The 27,245-nt window shown below is 52.8% G+C and overlaps 1 protein-coding gene across 1 annotated transcript; it reads left to right on the top strand.

The window, feature by feature from the left end:
* Window positions 1-3,658: 3,658 nt before the first annotated feature.
* On the top strand, window positions 3,659-26,671 carry LOC138368320 (autotransporter adhesin BpaC-like). Its single transcript, XM_069330846.1, has 3 exons — window positions 3,659-3,814; window positions 4,292-4,560; window positions 25,939-26,671. The coding sequence occupies exons 1-3, from the start codon at window positions 3,659-3,661 to the stop codon at window positions 26,669-26,671; spliced, it is 1,158 nt and encodes a 385-aa protein (XP_069186947.1).
* Window positions 26,672-27,245: the final 574 nt, after the last annotated feature.

The raw sequence follows: 27,245 nt of genomic DNA, 5'->3' as shown, positions 1-27,245 counted from the left end.
CCGCTCACAGCACGGGAAGGGGTTCCACTGCCGCTCACAGCACGGGAAGGGGTTCCACTGCCGCTCACAGCACGGGAAGGGGTTCCCACTGCCGCTCACAGCACGGGAAGGGGTTCCCACTGCCGCTCACAGCACGGGAAGGGGTTCCCACTGCCGCTCACAGCACGGGAAGTGGTTCCACTGCCGCTCACAGCACGGGAAGTGGTTCCCACTGCCGCTCACAGCACGGGAAGTGGTTCCACTGCCGCTCACAGCACGGGAAGTGGTTCCACTGCCGCTCACAGCACGGGAAGGGGTTCCACTGCCGCTCACAGCACGGGAAGGGGTTCCACTGCCGCTCACAGCACGGGAAGGGGTTCCACTGCCGCTCACAGCACGGGAAGTGGTTCCACTGCCGCTCACAGCACGGGAAGTGGTTCCACTGCCGCTCACAGCACGGGAAGTGGTTCCACTGCCGCTCACAGCACGGGAAGGGGTTCCACTGCCGCTCACAGCACGGGAAGTGGTTCCACTGCCGCTCACAGGATGGTAAGTGGTTCCACTGCCGCTCACAGGATGGGAAGTGGTTCCACTGCCGCTCACAGTACGGGAAGGGGTTCCCACTGCCGCTCACAGGATGGGAAGTGGTTCCACTGCCGCTCACAGGATGGTAAGTGGTTCCACTGCCGCTCACAGGATGGGAAGGGGTTCCCACTGCCGCTCACAGGATGGGAAGGGGTTCCCACTGCCGCTCACAGGATGGGAAGGGGTTCCACTGCCGCTCACAGCACGGGAAGTGGTTCCCACTGCCGCTCACAGCACGGGAAGGGGTTCCACTGCCGCTCACAGCACGGGAAGGGGTTCCCACTGCCGCTCACAGCACGGGAAGGGGTTCCCACTGCCGCTCACAGCACGGGAAGGGGTTCCCACTGCCGCTCACAGCACGAGAAGGGGTTCCCACTGCCGCTCACAGCACGGGAAGGGGTTCCACTGCCGCTCACAGCACGGGAAGGGGTTCCACTGCCGCTCACAGCACGGGAAGTGGTTCCACTGCCGCTCACAGCACGGGAAGGGGTTCCACTGCCGCTCACAGCACGGGAAGGGGTTCCACTGCCGCTCACAGCACGGGAAGTGGTTCCACTGCCGCTCACAGCACGGGAAGTGGTTCCACTGCCGCTCACAGCACGGGAAGGGGTTCCACTGCCGCTCACAGCACGGGAAGGGGTTCCACTGCCGCTCACAGCACGGGAAGGGGTTCCACTGCCGCTCACAGCACGGGAAGGGGTTCCACTGCCGCTCACAGCACGGGAAGGGGTTCCACTGCCGCTCACAGCACGGAAAGTGGTTCCCACTGCCGCTCACAGCACGGGAAGGGGTTCCACTGCCGCTCACAGCACGGGAAGTGGTTCCCACTGCCGCTCACAGCACGGGAAGGGGTTCCACTGCCGCTCACAGCACGGGAAGGGGTTCCACTGCCGCTCACAGCACGGGAAGTGGTTCCCACTGCCGCTCACAGCACGGGAAGGGGTTCCACTGCCGCTCACAGCACGGGAAGGGGTTCCCACTGCCGCTCACAGCACGGGAAGGGGTTCCCACTGCCGCTCACAGCACGGGAAGGGGTTCCCACTGCCGCTCACAGCACGGGAAGGGGTTCCCACTGCCGCTCACAGCACGGGAAGGGGTTCCCACTGCCGCTCACAGCACGGGAAGTGGTTCCACTGCCGCTCACAGCACGGGAAGGGGTTCCACTGCCGCTCACAGCACGGGAAGGGGTTCCACTGCCGCTCACAGCACGGGAAGTGGTTCTCACTGCCGCTCACAGCACGGGAAGGGGTTCCCCTGCCGCTCACAGCACGGGAAGGGGTTCCCACTGCCGCTCACAGCACGGAAGGGGTTCCCACTGCCGCTCACAGCACGGGAAGTGGTTCCACTGCCGCTCACAGCACGGGAAGTGGTTCCACTGCCGCTCACAGCACGGGAAGTGGTTCCCACTGCCGCTCACAGCACGGGAAGTGGTTCCACTGCCGCTCACAGCACGGGAAGGGGTTCCACTGCCGCTCACAGCACGGGAAGTGGTTCCACTGCCGCTCACAGCACGGGAAGTGGTTCCACTGCCGCTCACAGCACGGGAAGGGGTTCCACTGCCGCTCACAGCACGGGAAGGGGTTCCACTGCCGCTCACAGCACGGGAAGGGGTTCCACTGCCGCTCACAGCACGGGAAGTGGTTCCACTGCCGCTCACAGCACGGGAAGTGGTTCCACTGCCGCTCACAGCACGGGAAGGGGTTCCACTGCCGCTCACAGCACGGGAAGGGGTTCCACTGCCGCTCACAGCACGGGAAGGGGTTCCACTGCCGCTCACAGCACGGGAAGGGGTTCCACTGCCGCTCACAGCACGGGAAGGGGTTCCACTGCCGCTCACAGCACGGGAAGGGGTTCCCACTGCCGCTCACAGCACGGGAAGGGGTTCCACTGCCGCTCACAGCACGGGAAGGGGGGTTCCACTGCCGCTCACAGCCCGGGAAGGGGTTCCCACTGCCGCTCACAGCACGGGAAGGGGTTCCACTGCCGCTCACAGCACGGGAAGGGGTTCCACTGCCGCTCACAGCACGGGAAGGGGTTCCACTGCCGCTCACAGCACGGGAAGTGGTTCCACTGCCGCTCACAGGATGGTAAGTGGTTCCACTGCCGCTCACAGTACGGGAAGTGGTTCCCACTGCCGCTCACAGGATGGGAAGTGGTTCCCACTGCCGCTCACAGGATGGGAAGTGGTTCCACTGCCGCTCACAGGATGGGAAGGGGTTCCCACTGCCGCTCACAGGATGGGAAGGGGTTCCCACTGCCGCTCACAGGATGGGAAGGGGTTCCCACTGCCGCTCACAGGATGGGAAGGGGTTCCCACTGCCGCTCACAGGATGGGAAGTGGTTCCACTGCCGCTCACAGCACGGGAAGTGGTTCCACTGCCGCTCACAGGATGGGAAGTGGTTCCCACTGCCGCTCACAGCACGGGAAGTGGTTCCCACTGCCGCTCACAGGATGGTAAGTGGTTCCACTGCCGCTCACAGCACGGGAAGTGGTTCCCACTGCCGCTCACAGGATGGGAAGTGGTTCCCACTGCCGCTCACAGCACGGGAAGTGGTTCCCACTGCCGCTCACAGGATGGGAAGTGGTTCCACTGCCGCTCACAGCACGGGAAGTGGTTCCCACTGCCGCTCACAGGATGGGAAGTGGTTCCCACTGCCGCTCACAGCACGGGAAGTGGTTCCACTGCCGCTCACAGGATGGTAAGTGGTTCCACTGCCGCTCACAGCACGGGAAGTGGTTCCCACTGCCGCTCACAGGATGGGAAGTGGTTCCCACTGCCGCTCACAGGATGGGAAGTGGTTCCACTGCCGCTCACAGGATGGGAAGGGGTTCCCACTGCCGCTCACAGGATGGGAAGGGGTTCCACTGCCGCTCACAGCACGGGAAGTGGTTCCACTGCCGCTCACAGCACGGGAAGTGGTTCCCACTGCCGCTCACAGCACGGGAAGGGGTTCCCACTGCCGCTCACAGCACGGGAAGGGGTTCCACTGCCGCTCACAGGATGGGAAGTGGTTCCACTGCCGCTCACAGGATGGGAAGGGGTTCCCACTGCCGCTCACAGGATGGGAAGGGGTTCCCACTGCCGCTCACAGGATGGGAAGGGGTTCCACTGCCGCTCACAGCACGGGAAGTGGTTCCCACTGCCGCTCACAGAATGGTAAGTGGTTCCACTGCCGCTCACAGCACGGGAAGTGGTTCCCACTGCCGCTCACAGCACGGGAAGTGGTTCCCACTGCCGCTCACAGAATGGTAAGTGGTTCCACTGCCGCTCACAGCACGGGAAGTGGTTCCCACTGCCGCTCACAGAATGGTAAGTGGTTCCACTGCCGCTCACAGCACGGGAAGTGGTTCCCACTGCCGCTCACAGGATGGGAAGTGGTTCCACTGCCGCTCACAGGATGGTAAGTGGTTCCACTGCCGCTCACAGGATGGGAAGGGGTCCCGGCGGCGGCAGAACAACAACAGCAGCCGCAGCCACAGCAGCAGCAGCAGCCGCAGTCACAGCAGCCACAGCAGCCGCAGCAACAGCAGCAGCAGCCACAGCAGCAGCCGCAGTCACAGCAGCCACAGCAGCCGCAGCAACAGCAGCAGCAGCAGCAGCCGCAGCCACAGCAGCCACAGCAGCAGCAGCAGCCACAGCAGCAACAGCAGCAGCAGCAGCAGCAGCAGCCGCAGTCACAGCAGCCACAGCAGCCACAGCAGCAGCAGCAGCCGCAGTCACAGCAGCCACAGCAGCAACAGCAGCAGCAGCAGCAGCCGCAGCCACAGCAGCAGCAGCAGCCGCAGCCACAGCAGCCGCAGCAACAGCAGCATCAGCAGCAGCAGCAGCCGCAGCCACAGCAGCAGCAGCAGCAGCCGCAGCCACAGCAGCCACAGCAGCAGCCGCAGCAACAGCAGCCACAGCAGCAGCAGCCGCAGCCACAGCAGCCGCAGCCACAGCAGCAGCCACAGCAGCCACAGCAGCAGCAGCAGCCACAGCAGCAGCCGCAGCCACAGCAGCAGCCGCAGCCACAGCAGCAGCAGCAGCCACAGCAGCCACAGCAGCAACAGCAGCCACAGCAGCAACAGCAGCCTCAGCAGCCGCAGCAGCCACAGCAGCCGCAGCAACAGCAGCAGCAGCAACAGCAGCAGCAGCCGCAGCCACAGCAGCAACAGCAGCAGCAGCCGCAGCAGCAGCCACAGCAGCAGCCGCAGTCACAGCAGCAACAGCAGCAGCAGGAGCAGCAGCAGCCGCAGCCACAGCAGCAGCAGCAGCCGCAGCCACAGCAGCCACAGCAGCAGCAGCAGCCACAGCAGCAGCAGCAGCAGCCGCAGCAGCCGCAGTCACAGCAGCCACAGCAGCCACAGCAGCAGCAGCAGCCACAGCAGCAGCAGCAGCAGCCACAGCAGCAGCAGCAGCCGCAGTCACAGCAGCCACAGCAGCCACAGCAGCAACAGCAGCAGCAACAGCAGCAGCAGCAGCAGCAGCCGCAGCAGCAGTCACAGCAGCCACAGCAGCAGCAACAGCAACAGCAGCAGCAGCAATATAAGAGCCAACACACACACCAGTAAACATCTATTCCGTTTTCATGTTTACTTCTGGTGGTTGTGAAGACTGAGCCGTTTATACAGGCTGAAGGTCGCCCTCATCCCGACATGTTGACGCGTCAGCCCAACACTCCTGCCTATTGACTATTTCATGTTTATTTGGTGAAATATTTTGTGTTTACCGTATATCTATACTGAAAACATCCCATACACAGTTTTCTGATATACGCTCACGTGTGTGCAAGAGAACCTGCCATATATACGCACACACCTGCAAGAGAACTTGCCATATATACGCACACATCTGCAAGAGAACCTGCCATATATACGCACACACCTGCAAGAGAATCTGCCACATATACGCACACACCTGCAAGAGAACCTGACATATATACGCACACACCTGCAAGAGAACCTGCCATATATACGCACACACCTGCAAGAGAATCTGCCATATATACGCACACGTGTGTGTAAGAGAACCTGCCATATATACGCACACACCTGCTCGAGAGGTCTTTGTGGGTGTGTATGATCCGTTAGTAGGTCAACACACACGTGCTCTGGTAAACCCTGGGGAACCTAAGTCACATGTGTCATATATGTGTCACGAAGCATGTCTCACACATCTGTCACGAGATATATTCTGAGAACCAAAAATATAGCTTTTGGACTCGCTGAGAGGTTCTGCACGCGTCCGGTAATCCTGTGATATCGCTTATAATCCTATGTAATATCTCATGGAGTCTATTCCCAGGTAGGACCAAAGCGTTTGAGCAACATTTTCTCTATCTAGCGGTAAACAGTTGCGGGGGAGAGTTTGACAGCTGTCGAGGACTGTGTGAAAGATCAGTAGGCAGCCTAAAACGCCTCGTGAACCGTCTCTGGCGAAGTAGAACATTGTAACGAAAAAGACACGGGACTAAGGTTTTAGGCCGGGCCAGAGAGAAGAGAGAAGAGAGAAGAGAGAAGAGAGAAGAGAAGAGAGAGAAGAGAGAGAGAGAGAGAGAGAGAGAGAGAGAGAGAGAGGAGAGAGAGAGAGAGAGAGAGAGAGAGAGAGAGAGAGAGAGAGAGAGAGAGAGAGAGAGAGAGAGAGAGAGAGAGAGAGAGAGAGGAGAGAGAGAGAGAGAGAGAGAGAGAGAGAGAGAGAGAGAGAGAGAGAGAGGAGAGAGAGAGAGAGAGAGAGAGAGAGGAGAGAGAGAGAGAGAGAGAGAGAGAGAGAGAGAGAGAGAGAGAGAGAGAGAGAGAGAGAGAGAGAGAGAGAGAGAGAGAGAGAGAGAGAGAGAGAGGAGAGAGAGAGAGAGAGAGAGAGAGAGAGAGAGAGAGAAGAGAGAGAGAGAGAGAGAGAGAGAGAGAGAGAGAGAGAGAGAGAGAGAGAGAGAGAGAGAGAGGAGAGAGAGAGAGAGAGAGAGAGAGAGAGAGAGAGAGAGAGAGAGAGAGAGAGAGAGAGGAGAGGAGAGAGAGAGAGAGAGAGAGAGAGAGAGAGAGAGAGAGAGAGAGAGAGAGAGAGAGAGAGAGAGGGAGGGGGAGAGGGAGGGGGGAGGGGGGGGGGAAGGGGGGGAGTCAAAGAGAGAAAGTTAGAGAAAGTCAAGAAACTTACGCACTAAAGTACCGTTATTCTAACCTACCAGAGGACCCAAAACAGAAAACGGGACAATACGTCAATTCCGCGAGTCGCTTCCATTTACACGTACGCCAATTTGTGGCCTTAGGTCGAGTATACGTCAAACTACGACGTTCTATGAGGAGGACGGATTGTCTATCGATGCACCTTGAGAAACTAATCCAAATAATACCTGATATTGATCAGCTAACGTATTGATCAGCTGCTCCATGATACCTGGTTACTTACTTGATGGGGTTCTGGGAGTTCTTCGACTTGACTTGTGAGAGCGTGGTCGATAACCCAAGCTCTTAGACTAACCCAAAACGTACATACCCAAGCAACCCACCTAACCTATCGCGTCCCATGCATATAAAAGTAGGTATTTGTAAGCTATCGCTGTTCATAGTAGGCTCGATTCATAACGTTGGTTACCAAAATGTATTATAACGCAACGTGTTAGTTGAGAGGCCGAGATGCTGGCACGGAGAGATGGGCCCAGCATCCAGTCTAAGATGCTGGGCATCTTAAGGTATTCTCTCAAGTTAAGGAGAGTATATTGTTAAGAACCAACAGCTTTCAAACATAGTTGGAAGCTGCGTAGCAAAGTCAGCCGTATCCTAGCATAACCCAGCCAACAGTATCCTAGCATGACCCAGCCAACAGTATCCTAGTATAACCCAGCCAACAGTATCCTAGCATAACCCAACCAACAGTATCCTAGCATGACCCAGCCAACAGTATCCTAGCATAAACCCAGCCAACAGTATCCTAGCATGACCCAGCCAACAGTATCCTAGCATGACCCAGCCAACAGTATCCTAGCATAACCCAGCCAACAGTATCCTAGCATAACCCAGCCAACAGTATCCTAGCATGACCCAGCCAACAGTATCCTAGCATGACCCAGCCAACAGTATCCTAGCATGACCCAGCCAACAGTATCCTAGCATGACCCAGCCAACAGTATCCTAGCATAACCCAGCCAACAGTATCCTAGCATAACCCAGCCAACAGTATCCTAGCATAACCCAGCCAACAGTATCCTAGCATGACCCAGCCAACAGTATCCTAGTATAACCCAGCCAACAGTATCCTAGCATAACCCAGCCAACAGTATCCTAGCATAACCCAGCCAACAGTATCCTAGCATGACCCAGCCAACAGTATCCTAGTATAACCCAGCCAACAGTATCCTAGCATGACCCAGCCAACAGTATCCTAACATAACCCAGCCAACAGTATCCTAACATAACCCAGCCAACAGTATCCTAGCATAACCCAGCCAACAGTATCCTAGCATGACCCAGCCAACAGTATCCTAGCATAACCCAGCCAACAGTATCCTAACATAACCCAGCCAACAGTATCCTAGCATGACCCAGCCAACAGTATTCTAACATAACCCCAGCCAACAGTATCCTAACATAACCCAGCCAATCTTGACACACCCGGATAACTTGACAACGGGTATCTTGCCTGCTGCCACTCACACAACCCCAGTGATATCATGATATACTATTAGAAGGTGAAGGGACGACGACGTTTCGGTCCATCCTGGACCATTCTCAAGTCGATTGAGAATGGTCCAGGACGGACCGAAACGTCGTCGTCCCTTCACCTTCTAGTGTGTGGTCTGGTCACATACTTCAGCCACGTTATTGTGACTCATCGCCTGCATATACTATTAATCTTCTCCAAGACAAATAATACACTTGGCCCTCCGGTACACACTCAAGTAGCTATAATATCTTCAAACACTTTAAAATATTCTTAAATCCATATAAATATGTACCATTACTGGAAATATTAAGCGACCCTTGGGAGCCGGTCGGCCGAGCGGACAGCACACTGGATTTGTAATCCTGTGGTCCCGGGTTCAATCCCGGGCGCCGGCGAGAAACGATGGGCAGAGTTTCTTTCACCCAATGCCCCTGTTACCTAGCAGTAAAATAGGTACCTGGGAGTTAGTCAGCTGTCACCGGGCTGCTTCCTGGGGGTGGAGGCCTGGTCGAGGACCGGGCCGCGGGGACACTAAAAAGCCCCGAAATCATCTCAAGATAACCCTTAGTCTTGGCGAAGACAATAGATGTACATTTATACATCTTTCAACAATCTTAAATCTTTCTTTCTCTTCATAATGGAAGAAATGTCAATCGCAGCAAGATTCGCCAATCACCAGTTTTGAGCGATTTCTACCTCGGGCAGGAGATGGGTTATCTTGAGGTTATCTTGAGATGATTTCGGGGCTTTAGTGTCCCCGCGGCCCGGTCCTCAACCAGGCCTCCACCCCCAGGAAGCAGCCCGTGACAGCTGACTAACACCCAGGTACCTATTTCACTGCAAGTTATCAGGGGCATAGGGTGAAAGAAACTTTGCCCATTGTTTCTCGCCGGCGCCTGGGATCGAACCCGGGACCACAGGATCACAAGTCCAGTGGTGCTGTCCCGCTCGGCCGACCGGCTCCCGGCTGGGGGTCACCTGTGCGGCTGAGAAGACACGAGCGGTGATGGTAACTAGACTACACATGACAGATCAGACAAGCTTGCAAATGGGCGACAAAACCCTGGAGTTCACGGATGAAATTGACATTTGTGAATGTAGTTAGACTCTTCACTGACAAGGAAGAACCACGTGCTTAACCTGGCTCGAACGGCAGCCAGGAAACTTACAGCTCTACAGCGCATCTCTCACCTTAACAGCAGCGGCTGCAAAACTTTTATACTGTATGACGCTAGAAGTTCGCTCTCGTCTAGAGTATGTAGCCCTTTCCTGGACCGCCTGCCCCCCCCCCCCCCCATCATTCATCATACGGGCAAGAAGGCTCATCTCAGCCTGTTCCTTATATGATTGTTACCTAATGTTGTTAATGAACAAAGTTTATTCCTAATGGTTCATACAACAGGCTCATGAAATAAATGGGTCTTCAGGAGTAGGCTTCAACTGAGCAGTTTCACAAGGATCCTTATATGATAGTTCGCTTAAGTGATATTTATTTTCAAAGTATATTCTCATGAAATAACCGAGTCTCCAGGAGCGGTCTTCAGACGAGGTGAGGCAGGATAACAAACTCTTGCTTGCAATTTCACTAGGAACGTCACTTGACAGGCCTTATAAACCCCAGTCTCAGAAAAAAAAGTGAGAGATAATGTGTGTATTTAAAATTTTATGCGTGAAGGATCGAGGTGTTAGCTCTTGGTCCCCGCCGCTCTGATCGTCAGTTGTCAATGTATTAACTCTCGTAATTAACTGTAACTGTAATTAACTTAATAACAATTCAATTGGATTCTACCATCTCTCCCTCTCAAGTTCATTCCATCTGTTCAGTACTCCTATGCAAAGTAAACTTGGAACATTGTTGTGACTCGTCTAGGCCTCCAGCTTCATAACATGAAAGCTGCTGAAATGTAGGCCTGTATAGGCCTACTGGCCTGTACAGCTCTTGTTTCTATCCATTTTTGTTTTGTTTTATAATATATTAGTTACATCTACATTTGTGGCAGCTGCCCTGGACTATATGAAGTGGAGTTCAGTGTGTCAAAAAGCTAGCTCCGTGGTGCTAAAACAATCCCCATCACACAGGATGGTTAGTTATACAGAGGCGTGTGATCAGTAGTCTGCACTGGCAGACTCTGGGAGCATTATGAGGATATCATGATATCTATCCACCCTGTCTCATTCATTTCTATGTCCAACCTACGCTTGAAACAATCCATCAATCCCACGTATGTTATGTTACCCGGTAACTTGTTCCATAAATCCCCAACCGTATTTGCAAACCAGTATTCACCCAGGTCTTTCATGAATCTAACCCTTATATCCATTGTTTTATGCTCTATTTTGTTGATATATTTAAACACCTCATTAATAAGGGAGCCGGTCGGCCGAGCGGACAGCACGCTGGACTTGTGATCCTGTGGTCCCGGGTTCGATCCCGGGCGCCGGCGAGAAACAATGGGCACACTTTCATTCACCCTATGCCCTTGTTACCTAGCAGTAAAATAGGTACCTGGGTGTTGGTCAGCTGTCACGGGCTGCTTCCTGGGGGTGGAGGCCAGGTCGAGGACCGGGCCGCGGGGACACTAAAGCCCCGAAATCATCTCAAGATAACCTCAAGATAAAACCACCTTTGTTATCCCTGTGTCATCCACTTGGACACTTGTATCGTGTCGGACTGTGTTCTGCGCCTCTCCGGGGCCTGTAACTTAAGCTTCCTGAATATATCTTCATATGACAGGTTTCTAATCCCTGAGGATACAAGTTGTCATTCTGCTGTGTGCGTGTTGAAGTCACTACTAACCTAGTTGTGTTTGCGGGGAGGTTGAGCTTTAGCTCTTTGGTCCTGCTGAATGGCGTTCTGGTAGTAGTTCTACTCCCCAAACCCGACCTGAGGCCAGGCTTGACTTGTGAGAGTTTGGTCCAACAGGCTGTTGCTTGGAGCGGCCCGCAGGCCCGCTCACCCATGATGAGCCGGCTAGCGGGCCGCTCCAAGCAGCTTGTGATGTATACATTACTAGTACAATGGTGGTCGAGGCTCGTGCTGATATAAGTTTAGCGTGGGTGAGGGCAGGCGGACACGAGCGCTACACAGTAATTATCACGTCATTATCACCCTTAAGGCAGCAATTAGGTCCACAACAACACCCGCACATCGCCAGCACTCGCTGCTTCCCATACTCTAAAATCCCAACTTGTAAAACCAAGTAACTTCCTCCGGACCTTGTCAATCAACACTATTTTCAGCCAATTTCAATTCAGTGTAAGTAATGGAAGGGTAGAATGGTCCGCTGGTGCCCCAAACAAGCGTCCACCTGTAGGCGGTGTGTGTGGGGGTTGTTTACAAACACGCGGTGTGTGGGGTTGTTTACAAACACGCGGTGTGTGGGGGTTGTTTACAAACACGCGGTGTGTGGGGTTGTTTACAAACACGCGGTGTGTGGGGGTTTGTTTACAAACACGCGGTGTGTGGGGGTTGTTTACAAACACGCGGTGCGTGGGGGGTTGTTTACAAACACGCGGTGTGTGGGGGTTGTTTACAAACACGCGGTGCGTGGGGGTTGTTTACAAACACGCGGTGTGTGGGGGTTGTTTACAAACACGCGGTGCGTGGGGGGTTGTTTACAAACACGCGGTGTGTGGGGGTTGTTTACAAACACGCGGTGCGTGGGGGGTTGTTTACAAACACGCGGTGTGTGGGGGTTGTTTACAAACACGCGGTGCGTGGGGGGTTGTTTACAAACACGCGGTGTGTGGGGGATGTTTACGAACACACGGTGTGTAGGGTTTGCTTACAAACACGCGGTGTGTGGGGGCTTATTTACAAACACGCGGTGTGTGGGGGTTGTTTACAAAACACACGGTGTGTAGGGTTTGTTTACAAACACGCGGTGTGTGGGGGCTTATTTACAAACACGCAATATTTCCGTCGTGTGTGTTGTGTTTACTCACAACACGCCCCCCACACACTGTAAGTAGTTTCAAAGCATTATATGGACAAAGAGTGCTGGGAAGACGGGACAACACGAGCGTAGCTCTCATCCTGTAACTACACTTAGGTAATCACACACCCGACACACGTTAGACCAGCAATTAGGAGCTTAAACAAGAAACGAAGCTCTCACGTGATACAGTGACACCATTCTTTAACACACCTGTAATAAACACCTGCTATAGTGCACACCTCAAACAATCAGTCTCGCCTGATAATGAGAGTTTTCACCGGCCTGAGCGGCAGTTTGTCAGGCCGGACACAACGTTTAACCCAGGCGTGCCAACCGCGGTAAGTGGCGGGGGGCCGCGCCGTCAGCCGCCCCGGGACACCTGATTACATCTTCTTGCGTGAAGATAATTAAAAGGTCTTAAACGGGGATTTGATTTGTATACAGCTTTACTTATGGTGTGGGTGAGCACGGCTGGGAGGTCAGTCACAGTCGTGCTGTGACGCATAGGTCGCCACACAGCCCGTGACGCATAGGTTACCACAGTCTGTGACGCATAGGTCGCCACACAGCCCGTGACGCATAGGTCTCCACACAGCCCGTGACGCATAGGTTACCACAATCTGTGACGCATAGGTCGCCACACAGCCCGTGACGCATAGGTCGCCACACAGCCGTGACGCATAGGTTACCACAGTCTGTGACGCATAGGTCGCCACACAGCCCGTGACGCATAGGTTACCACAGTCTGTGACGCATAGGTCGCCACACAGCCCGTGACGCATAGGTCTCCACACAGCCCGTGGACGCATAGGTCGCCACACAGCCCGTGACGCATAGGTCGCCACAGCCCGTGGACGCATAGGTTACCACAGTCTGTGACGCATAGGTCGCCACACAGCCCGTGACGCACCTCTCAGAATCTCTTACGCATAAGTTTTGTGTAAAGTTCACGTCCCAGACTCTGTCTTCCTGACGTCACAAGGCGGCCACAACCCGGACACAACAACAACAACTACACAACCCGGACACAACAACAACAACAACACAACCCAGACACAACAACAACAACTACACAACCCAGACACAACAACAACAACTACACAACCCAGACACAACAACAACAACAACACAACCCAGACACAACAACAACAACACAACCCACAACAACAACAACACAACCCAGACACAACAACAACTACACAACCCAGACACAACAACAACAACTACACAACCCAGACACAACAACAACAACTACACAACCCAGACACAACAACAACAACTACACAACCCAGACACAACAACAACAACTACACAACCCAGACACAACAACAACAACTACACAACCCAGACACAACAACAACAACTACACAACCCAGACACAACAACAACAACTACACAACCCAGACACAACAACAACTACACAACCCAGACACAACAACAACTACACAACCCAGACACAACAACAACAACTACACAACCCAGACAACAACAACAACTACACGTTCTCAAGGGCTGCCTCTGCGTTAAAATTGCAACTGTTTTATCTAACCTCAAACGTACCAACCCAAGCAACCCACCTAACCTAAGCGAGGCCGATGCGGAGAAAACAACATTACAATGCTTAAATATTGTGCTAATACATCAAAATTTTAACGTATTGGTCGATTCCGTTAACAATGCTAAATAATAATCTTTATCAACACTGTTTCTTAATAAAAAACTGTTGCCTAAAATGTGTGGCGTGAGCACCACGAGCCCTCTACAGTGTCGTCGGATACAGTGAACACACAGCGACACGCGGATTAATCAAATGTTATCCGATACCCTCTCTCACACAACGAGTTCCGGAGAAGGGAACTATCAGGGGGAAAGTGCTAAGCCATGACGACTATATAGCACTGGGAAGGGGTTAGGATAAGGATTTGGGGATGGGACGGGGAGGGAAGGAATGGTACCCAACCATTAGTGGACGGTCGGGGATTGAACGCCGACCTGCATGAAGCGAGACCGTCGCTCTACCGTCCAAGCCAAGTGGTTGGGCACACGTGTTCTGGAACAATGATTAGATTTCCAGGAGTTTCGACACCTTAAAATATTGTCATACACTGACCACCAGAACCTCTCGGTGAATTCAGTAGAGTTGCAGGTTGGCAGCCTTTTGTGCTCTCGTGGCTGAGTGGGTTAAGGCAGGTGTGTGGGAATCGCCAGGACGCTGGTTCAAGTCACCTTATTGCCCCCCAAGATGATTGTCTCATTGATATATGGCAGGAAGACCTCCTTAAAATTAAGAGGAATCAAGAGTCGTGAAGTAATCGTCTCGGTTGAAAATGTCCTCAATGCTACTCCCAAGAAAAGACAAGTGCATAACAGGAGAAGCAGACAGGGAGGACACTGCTCTGAGCACCCACCCACAACACCCACACAACACCCACACAACACCCACAACACCCACACACACACCCACACAACACCCACACAACACCCACAACCCACACACACACCCACAACACCCACCCACAACACCCACACAACACCCACAACCCACACACAACACCCACAACACCCACACAACACCCACAACACCCACACACAACACCCACAACCCCCACACAACACCCACAACCCACACACAACACCCACACAACACCCACAACCCACACACAACACCCACAACCCACACACAACACCTACAACCCACACACAACACCTACAACCCACACACAACACCCACAACCCACACACAACACCCACAACCCACACACAACACCCACAACCCACACACAACACCCACAACAAACAGGTTTAAACGAAAGGGTCCCACGCTGGATTCGGGTGAAGTAGCCTAAATATTCACAGTAGGGGAACATGACCTCACGCAGGATATAAACCCAATTTTATAAGTTTGTCGTGAATATGAAACTAATGAAAAAAGTTACATTAAAATTAAAGAATGGCTGCATAATATAGGATGACAACAACGTTTGCCAAGAGGTATATTGTGGAAAAAAGGCTATACAACAGGTCACAGCCGGCCACCACACTCCCGGCTGGGTCACAGCCGGCCACCACACACCCGGCTGGGTCACAGCCGGCCACTACACTCCCGGCTGGGTCACAGCCGGCCACTACACTCCCGGCTGGGTCACACCCGGCCACTACACTCCCAGCTGGGTCACACCCGGCCAACACACACCCGGCTGGGTCACACCCGGCCAACACACACCCGGCTGGGTCACACCCGGCTGGGTCACACCCGGCCACCACACACCCGGCTGGGTCACACCCGGCCACCACACACCCGGCTGGGTCACACCCGGCCACCACACACCCGGCTGGGTCACACCCGGCCACCACACACCCGGCTGGGTCACAACCGGCTACTCTACGAGGAAGCAAGCCCAGACAAGCCCTACAAACACACAAAACATTACGCTAAACAAAGTCTAGAATTATCATCAAATGATAGAGAAGAAATTCGGGGTCCAGGAGCTGAGAGCCGACGCCTGGAAACCCCTCAGCCAGCCACAATATACAGGAGGAGGGAGGAGAGCACAGCTGGCAGAAGCCCCACACTTAGTGGCCTTGACAAAAAATCAAATATTAAGCAATTATTCGCGCCGTCAGTGTTTAGTAGGAGGGGCGGGGAGGGGCGGGGAGGAGCGGGGAGGGGCGGGGGGGTGGCGAGGAGGGAGAGCAGGGAAAGGGAGAGAGATGTAAGGGCGACACTGAGGAAGGGAATGGAAGGAAGAGGCGTGTTGCTCACAGATCTCCGTCACACCACCATTCCAAGTTTCACTATAACTTACACTTAGAGCTGAACATTTAACCAGAGAAACGATTGACTGGATAAGCTGCACCTTCCTAGATGTCAGAGAGCCCTCGACACTGTCCTACGTCAGAAACGTCTACTCCAGCCAGAGAAGTGGACAGGTGTATCAGTAGTGGAGGCGCCTCACAGGACGGAGGCCAAGCTCGGGGAGACGGACACGCGCCAAGATGAACCCTGACGTAATACACTTGTGGACTCAAAATGTTCCACCCGATGGTAACCCCAGACAGAAAGACCTGGGGCCACATTCACGAAGCAGTTACGCAAGCACTTACGAACGTGTACATCTTTCCTCGATCTTTGACGGCTTTGGTTACATTTATTAAACAGTTTACAAGCATGAAAACTTGCCAACCAACTGTTGTTATTGTTATAAACAGCCTCCTGGTGCTTCGGAGCTCATTATCTTTTAATAATTGTAATCAAAGCCGCCAAAGATCGAGAAAAGATGTACAGGTTCGTAAGTGCTTGCGTAACTGCTTCGTGAATCAGGCCCCTGGGGGCATACACAGCAACAAAGCTAATGCCTCACGCGCACAATATGCCAAACCAGGATTCAGGAACTAGGACAAAGAAACGTTTCCTGGAGCATACCTGAGGAGGGTTCTAGGAGTTCTACTAACCCGGCCTGAGGCCAGACTCGACTTGTGATAACTTGGTCCACCAGGCTGTTGCTTGGACCGGCCCGCAGGCCCACACACCCTCTACAGGGTTCGAGTTGCGGACACTGTGCACAACTGGAGTGTGTAGCACCGGCACGGAACCCTCACCCGAGGGAACACAAGTGTAACTATACTATGTCCTAACATAGGCAACACTCCTCACTCCTCACATGACACTAAGATATGAATGATGACTTGAGGGAGCTGTACCTCAGTATACTCAGGTACAGTATACTGTACCTGAGGGGTACCTAACACTGAGGGAGCTGTACCTCAGTATACTCAGGTACAGTATACTGTACCTGAGGGGTACCTAACACTGAGGGAGCTGTACCTCAGTATACTCAGGTACAGTATACTGTACCTGAGGGGTACCTAACACTGAGGGAGCTGTACCTCAGTATACTCAGGTACAGTATACTGTACCTGAGGGGTACCTAACACTGAGGGAACTGTACCTCAGTATACTCAGGTACAGTATACTGTACCTGAGGGGTACCTAACACTGAGGGAGCTGTACCTCAGTATACTCAGGTACAGTATACTGTACCTGAGGGGTACCTAACACTGAGGGAGCTGTACCTCAGTATACTCAGGTACAGTATACTGTACCTGAGGGGTACCTAACACTGAGGGAACTGTACCTCAGTATACTCAGGTACAGTATACTGTACCTGAGGGGTACCTAACACTGAGGGAGCTGTACCTCAGTATACTCAGGTACAGTATACTGTACCTGAGGGGTACCTAACACTGAGGGAACTGTACCTCAGTATACTCAGGTACAGTATACTGTACCTGAGGGTACCTAAGACTGAGGGAACTGTACCTCAGTATACTGGAGGTACAGTATACTGTACCTGAGGGGTACCTAACACTGAGAGAACTGTACCTCAGTATACTGGAGGTACAGTATACTGTACCTGAGGGTACCTAACACTGAGAGAACTGTACCTCAGTATACTAAGGTACAGTATACTGTACCTGAGGGGTACCTAACACTGAGAGAACTGTACCTCAGTATACTCAGGTGCAGTATACTGTACCTGAGGGGTACCTAACACTGAGAGAACTGTACCTCAGTATACTCAGGTACAGTATACTGTACCTGAGGGGTACCTAACACTGAGAGAACTGTACCTCAGTATACTCAGGTACAGTATACTGTACCTGAGGGGTACCTAACACTGAGGGAACTGTACCTCAGTATTACTACTACTAATGCAGGTAGTACACACAGGTGACTGTACACACCGGTGACTGTACACACAGGTGACTGTACACACAGGTGACTGTACACACAGGTGACTGTACACACCGGTGACTGTACACACCGGTGACTGTACACACCGGTGACTGTACACACAGGTGACTGTACACACAGGTGACTGTACACACAGGTGACTGTACACACAGGTGACTGTACACACCGGTGACTGTACACACAGGTGACTGTACACACCGGTGACTGTACACACAGGTGACTGTACACACCGGTGACTGTACACACAGGTGACTGTACACACAGGTGACTGTACACACAGGTGACTGTACACACAGGTGACTGTACACACAGGTGACTGTCCACACAGGTGACTGTACACACAGGTGACTGTACACACCGGTGACTGTACACACCGGTGACTGTACACACCGGTGACTGTACACACAGGTGACTGTACACACAGGTGACTGTACACACCGGTGACTGTACACACCGGTGACTGTACACACAGGTGACTGTACACACAGGTGACTGTACACACAGGTGACTGTACACACAGGTGACTGTACACACAGGTGACTGTACACACAGGTGACTGTACACACAGGTGACTGTACACACCGGTGACTGTACACACAGGTGACTGTACATACCGGTGACTGTACACACAGGTGACTGTACACACAGGTGACTGTACACACCGGTGACTGTACACACAGGTGACTGTACACACAGGTGACTGTACACACAGGTGACTGTACACACCGGTGACTGTACACACCGGTGACTGTACACACAGGTGACTGTACACACAGGTGACTGTACACACAGGTGACTGTACACACAGGTGACTGTACACACCGGTGACTGTACACACCGGTGACTGTACACACAGGTGACTGTACACACAGGTGACTGTACACACAGGTGACTGTACACACAGGTGACTGTACACACCGGTGACTGTACACACCGGTGACTGTACACACAGGTGACTGTACACACAGGTGACTGTACACACAGGTGACTGTACACACTCCACCGCAGCACTGGATGGCTGGTGGTCCGTTCTGGGTCCTAGTCAAATTAATTATACTAAACTACTTGTTATCGACGCAAATATATTTTTGAGCAGACGATAAATTATCTCGAGAATTGACCGCCAAGAGTTACATCTTCACTCACAGGAAGCTGTTCTTGACCCTCCACACCCTGGGGTGTCAAACAATACCCCGTACACCCCTCCACGATACGCTGCACTCCTATACACAACTATACACCCCATACACTACAACAACTCGCGCCAAAATACAATACACCCCATTCCACCCAAAACACACACCGTCCACACTACAACAACACACACACCGTCCACACTACAACAACACACACACCGTCCACACTACAACAACACACACACCGTCCACACTACAACAACACACACACACCATCCACACTACAACAACACACACACCATCCACACTACAACAACACACACACACACCGTCCACACTACAACACACACACCGTCCACACTACAACACACACACCGTCCACACTACAACAACACACACACCATCCACACTACAACAACACACACACCGTCCACACTACAACAACACACACACCGTCCACACTACAACAACAACACACACACCGTCCACACTACAACAACACACACACCGTCCACACTACAACAACAACACACACACCGTCCACACTACAACAACACACACACACCGTCCACACTACAACAACAACACACACCGTCCACACAACAACACACACACACCGTCCACACTACAACAACACACACACCATCCACACTACAACAACACACACACCGTCCACACTACAACAACACACACACACCGTCCACACTACAACAACAACACACACACCGTCCACACTACAACAACACACACCGTCCACACTACAACAACAACACACACCGTCCACACTACAACAAGAACACACACACCGTCCACACTACAACAACACACACACCATCCACACTACAACAACACACACACCGTCCACACTACAACAACACACACCATCCACACTACAACAAGAACACACACACCGTCCACACTACAACAACACACACCGTCCACACTACAACAACACACACCGTCCACACTACAACACACACACCGTCCACACTACAACACACACACACCATCCACACTACAACAACACACACCGTCCACACTACAACAACACACACACACCGTCCACACTACAACAACACACACACCATCCACACTACAACAAGAACACACACACCGTCCACACTACAACAACACACACACCATCCACACTACAACAAGAACACACACACCGTCCACACTACAACAACACACACCGTCCACACTACAACAACACACACCGTCCACACTACAACAACACACACCGTCCACACTACAACAAGAACACACACACCGTCCACACTACAACAACACACACCGTCCACACTACAACAACACACACCGTCCACACTACAACACACACACCGTCCACACTACAACAACACACACCGTCCACACTACAACAACACACACCGTCCACACTACAACAACACACACACACCGTCCACACTACAACAACACACACACCATCCACACTACAACAACAACACACACACCGTCCACACTACAACAACACACACCGTCCACACTACAACAACACACACACACCATCCACACTACAACAACACACACACCGTCCACACTACAACAACACACACCATCCACACTACAACAAGAACACACACACCGTCCACACTACAACAACACACACCGTCCACACTACAACAACACACACACACCGTCCACACTACAACAACACACACACCATCCACACTACAACAACAACAACACACACCGTCCACACTACACAACACACACCGTCCACACTACAACAACACACACACACCATCCACACTACAACAACACACACCGTCCACACAACAACACACACACCGTCCACACTACAACAACACACACACCGTCCACACTACAACAACACACACACACCGTCCACACTACAACAACACACACACCCGTCCACACTACAACAACACACACACACCATCCACACTACAACAACACACACACCGTCCACACTACAACAACACACACACACCGTCCACACTACAACAACACACACACACCGTCCACACTACAACAACAACACACACCGTCCACACTACAACAACACACACACCGTCCACACTACAACAACACACACACCGTCCACACTACAACAACACACACACCGTCCACACTACAACAACACACACCGTCCACACTACAACAACACACACACACCGTCCACACTACAACAACACACACACCGTCCACACTACAACAACACACACACCGTCCACACAACAACAACACACACACCGTCCACACTACAACAACACACACACACACCGTCCACACTACAACAACACACACACCGTCCACACTACAACAACACACACCGTCCACACTACAACAACAACACACACCCGTCCACACTACAACAACACACACACACCGTCCACACTACAACAACACACACACCATCCACACTACAACAACACACACACCGTCCACACTACAACACACACACACACCGTCCACACTACAACAACAACACACACCGTCCACACTACAACAACACACACACACCGTCCACACTACAACAACAACACACACCGTCCACACTACAACAACACACACCGTCCACACTACAACAACAACACACACCGTCCACACTACAACAACAACACACACCGTCCACACTACAACAACACACACACACCGTCCACACTACAACAACACACACACACCGTCCACACTACAACAACAACACACACCGTCCACACTACAACAACACACACACACCGTCCACACTACAACAACAACACACACCATCCACACTACAACAACACACACCGTCCACACTACAACAACACACACACACCGTCCACACTACAACAACACACACACCATCCACACTACAACAACACACACACCGTCCACACTACAACACACACACACCGTCCACACTACAACATCACACACACACCATCCACACTACAACAACACACACCGTCCACACTACAACAACACACACCATCCACACTACAACAAGAACACACACACCGTCCACACTACAACAACACACACACACCGTCCACACTACAACAACACACACACACCGTCCACACTACAACAACACACACACCATCCACACTACAACAACACACACACCGTCCACACTACAACAACACACACACACCGTCCACACTACAACAACACACACACCGTCCACACTACAACAACACACACACCGTCCACACTACAACAACACACACCATCCACACTACAACAAGAACACACACACCGTCCACACTACAACAACACACACACACCGTCCACACTACAACAACACACACACACCATCCACACTACAACAACACACACACACCGTCCACACTACAACAACACACACACACCGTCCACACTACAACAACACACCGTCCACACTACAACAACACACGCACCATCCACACTACAACAACACACACACCATCCACACTACAACAACACACACACTATCCACACTACAACAACACACACACTATCCACACTACAACAACACACACACCATCCACACTACAACAACACACCCACTATCCACACTACAACAACACACACACCATCCACACTACAACAACACACACACTATCCACACTACAACAACACACACACTATCCACACTACAACAACACACACACCATCCACACTACAACAACACACACACTATCCACACTACAACAACACACGCCCCATCCACACTACAACAACACACACACTATCCACACTACAACAACACACACACTATCCACACTACAACAACACACACACCATCCACACTACAACACACACACTATCCACACTACAACAACACACGCCCCATCCACACTACAACAACACACACACCATCCACACTACAACAACACACACACCATCCACACTACAACAACACACACACTATCCACACTACAACAACACACACCATCCACACTACAACAACATACACACTATCCACACTACAACAACACACACACCATCCACACTACAACAACACACACACACCGTCCACACTACAACAACACACACACACCGTCCACACTACAACAACACACACACCATCCACACTACAACAACACACACACACCATCTTAAAGACCTACACAAATGTTTAAATCTACATTCTCTAGAGCGCAGGCGAGAGATAAGTATACTAATCTAACCGGAAATGTTTGGCGCCTGTCCCAAACTTGGACACGGACACAGCATCATAAGATGACTACAAGATGACCTTGACAAACTGAAGGAATGGTAGCCATCCAACAAATGGCTACTAAAATTCAACCCAAGTAAATGTAAGGTTATGAAACTTGGCGGTGGAAACAGGAAGCCAGACACAGGATACCGAACGGGAGATTAAGTCCTTCATGAAACGGGCAGAAAGGAAGATCTAGGATTTGAAATCACGCCAAACCTGTCTCCTGAAGCCCACATCAAAGAATATAATCAGCGGCGTATGTAAGCCTGGCAATCATCAGAACAGGCTTCAGAAACCTGTGTAAGGAATCATTCAGAAGCTTTCATACCACATACGTAAGACCAATCCTGGAGTATGCAGCCCCAGCATGGAGCCCGTACCTTGTCAAGCACAAGACGAAGCTGGAGAAAGTTCAGAGGTATGCCACTAGACTAGTCTCAGAACTAAGAGGCATGAGTTGCGAGGAAAAAACTGCGTGAACTGCACCTCACGTCGCTAAGTCAGAAGAGTTCGGGGAGACATGATCACCACATACAAAATTCTCAGGGAAATTGACAGGGGTAGATTAAGATGGGTTATTTCACTCGGATGCTACACGCACAAGGGAACACATGTGGAAGCTGAGTACCCAAATGAGCCACAGAGACATTGAGACATTAGAAAGAATTTTTTCAGTGTCAGAGTAGTTAGTAAATGGAATGCATTAGGAAGTGATGTGGTGGAGGCTGACTCCATACACAGTTTCAAATGTAGATATGATAGAGCCCAGTAGGCTCAGGAATCTGTACACCAGTTGATTGACAACATCCTTTCAACAATGACAGTTAAGAGGCGGGACCAAAGAGTCGCAGCTCATCCCCCGCAAGCACAACTATTGAGTGCAACGAGGTGAGTACATGAGACCAGAAGGCATGGCAGGATGTGCAGAATACCCCCGGTGACGAGCAGAGGTGCAATAGGTACGCTGAAAGAGAACTATCAACATCAGAGGCCCGAGACTGTTCAACACGTTTCCACTACACATAAGGGGCATAACTGGCCGACCCCTCACAGTGTTGATCAACTCCACGCCACCAACCTAACTATTTAACACTGACCCTAGACCCGTGGCACTGAGCCTAGACCCGTGGCACTGACCCTACCACCAGTTGTGAAAGAGAAAACATGCACTCTCTTGAACATTATATTGTAGAATGTCCCATACTGACTGACTTTCGCCCTCCTGGGCTAAGGTATGCTGAACTCTGTAGTTACTATATGAGTACTGGAACACTTGATGATATATTGGACTTGTATCCAAAATTGACCATGTAATGTATCAATCATACAATGTATGTATGTGATGTAACTATATAACCTGAGCTTGTAAAAGCACCTTCATCACCTTCAGTGATTAAGTGCTTAATTGCACACTAGTTTCTTTATCAGCTACCTCACCCTGTCAGGGTAAATGAGACAAATGTATGTGAATGCATGTATGTGTGTATATATGTATGTGTATGTGTGTGTGTGTATGTATATGTATGGGTATAAAGCAAATATGGAAGCTGATCAGAATTACATTTCACCTTTGTGAATGTACATTAATGACACTATGTAAAAGACACATCTAATACTTTATGTAGGGCGTACGTAAATCTGTGTATCTATGTATTTACGTATGTAGGTTAGCTTAGCATTTTAAAAGCACCGAATCACCTTCTGTGGTTGAGTGTTCAATAAACCCTTGAACTGTATGTTTAACACTTCTCTAACCCTGTCCATGGAGGACAGAAGAAAATGTATATATGCTGGTTAGCATTGTAAATGTGTGGCCACGTCTGTGGTAGAAAATAAAAAAAAAAAAAAAAAAAAAAAAAAACCAGTGGCACTGACCCTACCACCAGTGGCACTGACACTACCACCCGTGGCACTGACCCTACCACCCGTGACACTGACCCTACCACCAGTGCCACTGACCCTACCACCCGTGGCACTGACCCTACCACCAATGGCACTGACCCTACCACCCGTGGCACTGACCCTACCACCCGTGGCACTGACCCTACCACCCGTGGCACTGGGCCTACTACCCGTGGCACTGGGCCTACCACTCGTGGCACTGGGCCTACCACCCGTGGCACTGGGCCTACCACCCGTGGCACTGACCCTACCACCCGTGGCACTGACCCTACCACCCGTGGCACTGACCCTACCACCCGTGGCACTGACCCTACCACCCGTGGCACTGACCCTACCACCCGTGGCACTGACCCTACCACCCGTGGCACTGACCCTACCACCCGTGGCACTGAGTACCACCCGTGGCACTGAGTACCACCCGTGGCACTGAGTCTACCACCCGTGGCACTGAGTCTACCACCCGTGGCACTGACTCTACCACCCGTGGCACTGACTCTACCACCCGTGGCACTGACTCTACCACCCGTGGCACTGACTCTACCACCCGTGGCACTGACTCTACCACCCGTGGCACTGATTCTACCACCCGTGGCACTGACTCTACCACCCGTGGCACTGACTCTACCACCCGTGGCACTGACTCTACCACCCGTGGCACTGACTCTACCACCCGTGGCACTGACTCTACCACCCGTGGCACTGACCCTACCACCCGTGGCACTGACCCTACCACCCGTGGCACTGACCCTACCACCCGTGGCATTGAGCCTGCCACCCTGGCACTGACCCTACCACCAGTGGCACTGACCCTACCCCAGTGGCACTGACCCTACCCCAGTGGCACTGACCCTACCACCCGTGGCACTGACCCTACCACCCGTGGCACTGACCCTACCACCCGTGGCACTGACCCTACCACCCGTGGCACTGACCCTACCACCCGTGGCACTGACCCTACCACCAGTGGCACTGACCCTACCACCAGTGGCACTGACCCTACCACCAGTGGCACTGAGCCTACCACCCGTGGCACTGAGCCTACCACCCGTGGCACTGGGCCTACCACCCGTGGCACTGGGCCTACCACCCGTGGCAGTGGGCCTACCACCCGTGGCACTGGGCCTACCACCCGTGGCACTGACCCTACCACCCGTGGCACTGACCCTACCACCAGTGGCACTGAGCTTACCACCCGTGGCACTGAGCCTACCACCCGTGGCACTGACCCTACCACCCGTGGCACTGAGCCTATCACCAGTGGCACTCATCCTACCACCAGTGGCACTGACCCTACCACCCGTGGCACTGAGCCTACCACCAGTGGCACTACATCCACCGTCCGTGGCACTGGGTCCACCGTCCGTGGCACTGGGTCCCCGTCCGTGGCACTGGGTCCACCGTCCGTGGCACTGGGTCCACCGTCCGTGGCACTGGGTACACCGTCCGTGGCACTGGGTCCACCGTCCGTGGCACTGGGTCCACCGTCCATGGCACTGGGTCCACCGTCCATGGCACAGGGTCCACCGTGGCACTGGTCCCATAATCTAGGGCACTGGGCCGACTGTCCGTAGCTCTGGTCCCACACTATGGCACTGGGCCCATATCCATGGCACTGGGCACAATGTCTGAGACACTGGTCCCTTAGTCCGTGGCACTAGGCCCACCGTCCGTGGCACTGGGCACAATGTCTGAGACACTGGTCCCATAGTCCGTGGCACTGGTTCCACCGTCCGTGGCACTGGTTCCACCGTCCGTGGCACTGGGCCCACCATCCGTGGCACTGGGCCCACCGTCCGTGGAACTATACCCTGGGAGAGGGGCACTATACCCTAGGAGAGCGAGAGAGAGGTAGCCGGGCCGGGCACCGCTGTGAGAGCGAGGCGTAGACTGGAGCCAGGCGGGTGGGAGGGGGCGCGCCTGGCCCAACTGATCGATCCTGGAAATTGGGGAGGAGAACCCAGGAGGGTGGGAGGAGTGGGTGGCTGGGTGTCGTGGTGGGGGGTGGGTGGCTGGGTGTCGTGGGGGAAGGAGTGGGTGGCTGGGTGTCGTGGTGGAAGGAGTGGGTGGCTGGGTGTCGTGGTGGGGAGTGGGTGGCTGGGTGTCGTGGGGGGAGGAGTGGGTGGCTGGGAGAGTGGGTGGCTGGGT

Source organism: Procambarus clarkii, chromosome 25 (genome assembly GCF_040958095.1).
Source record: "Procambarus clarkii isolate CNS0578487 chromosome 25, FALCON_Pclarkii_2.0, whole genome shotgun sequence".
Classification (NCBI taxonomy): domain Eukaryota; kingdom Metazoa; phylum Arthropoda; class Malacostraca; order Decapoda; family Cambaridae; genus Procambarus; species Procambarus clarkii.
The sequence above is the reverse complement of the archived record's forward strand: the minus strand, read 5'-3'. Positions and strand labels throughout refer to the sequence as shown.

Bases quoted from the DNA above. Each gene is read 5' to 3' on its own strand.
- LOC138368320 (XM_069330846.1), top strand. From the start codon at position 3,659: ATGGGAAGGGGTTCCACTGCCGCTCACAGCACGGGAAGTGGTTCCCAC. The intron at 3,815-4,291 runs GTAAGTGGTTCC...CAGTCACAGCAG, and splicing joins CCACTGCCGCTCACAGAATG to CCACAGCAGCAACAGCAGCA. The intron at 4,561-25,938 runs GCAGCAGCCGCA...ACCCTACCCCAG, and splicing joins CAGCAGCAGCCGCAGCCACA to TGGCACTGACCCTACCACCC.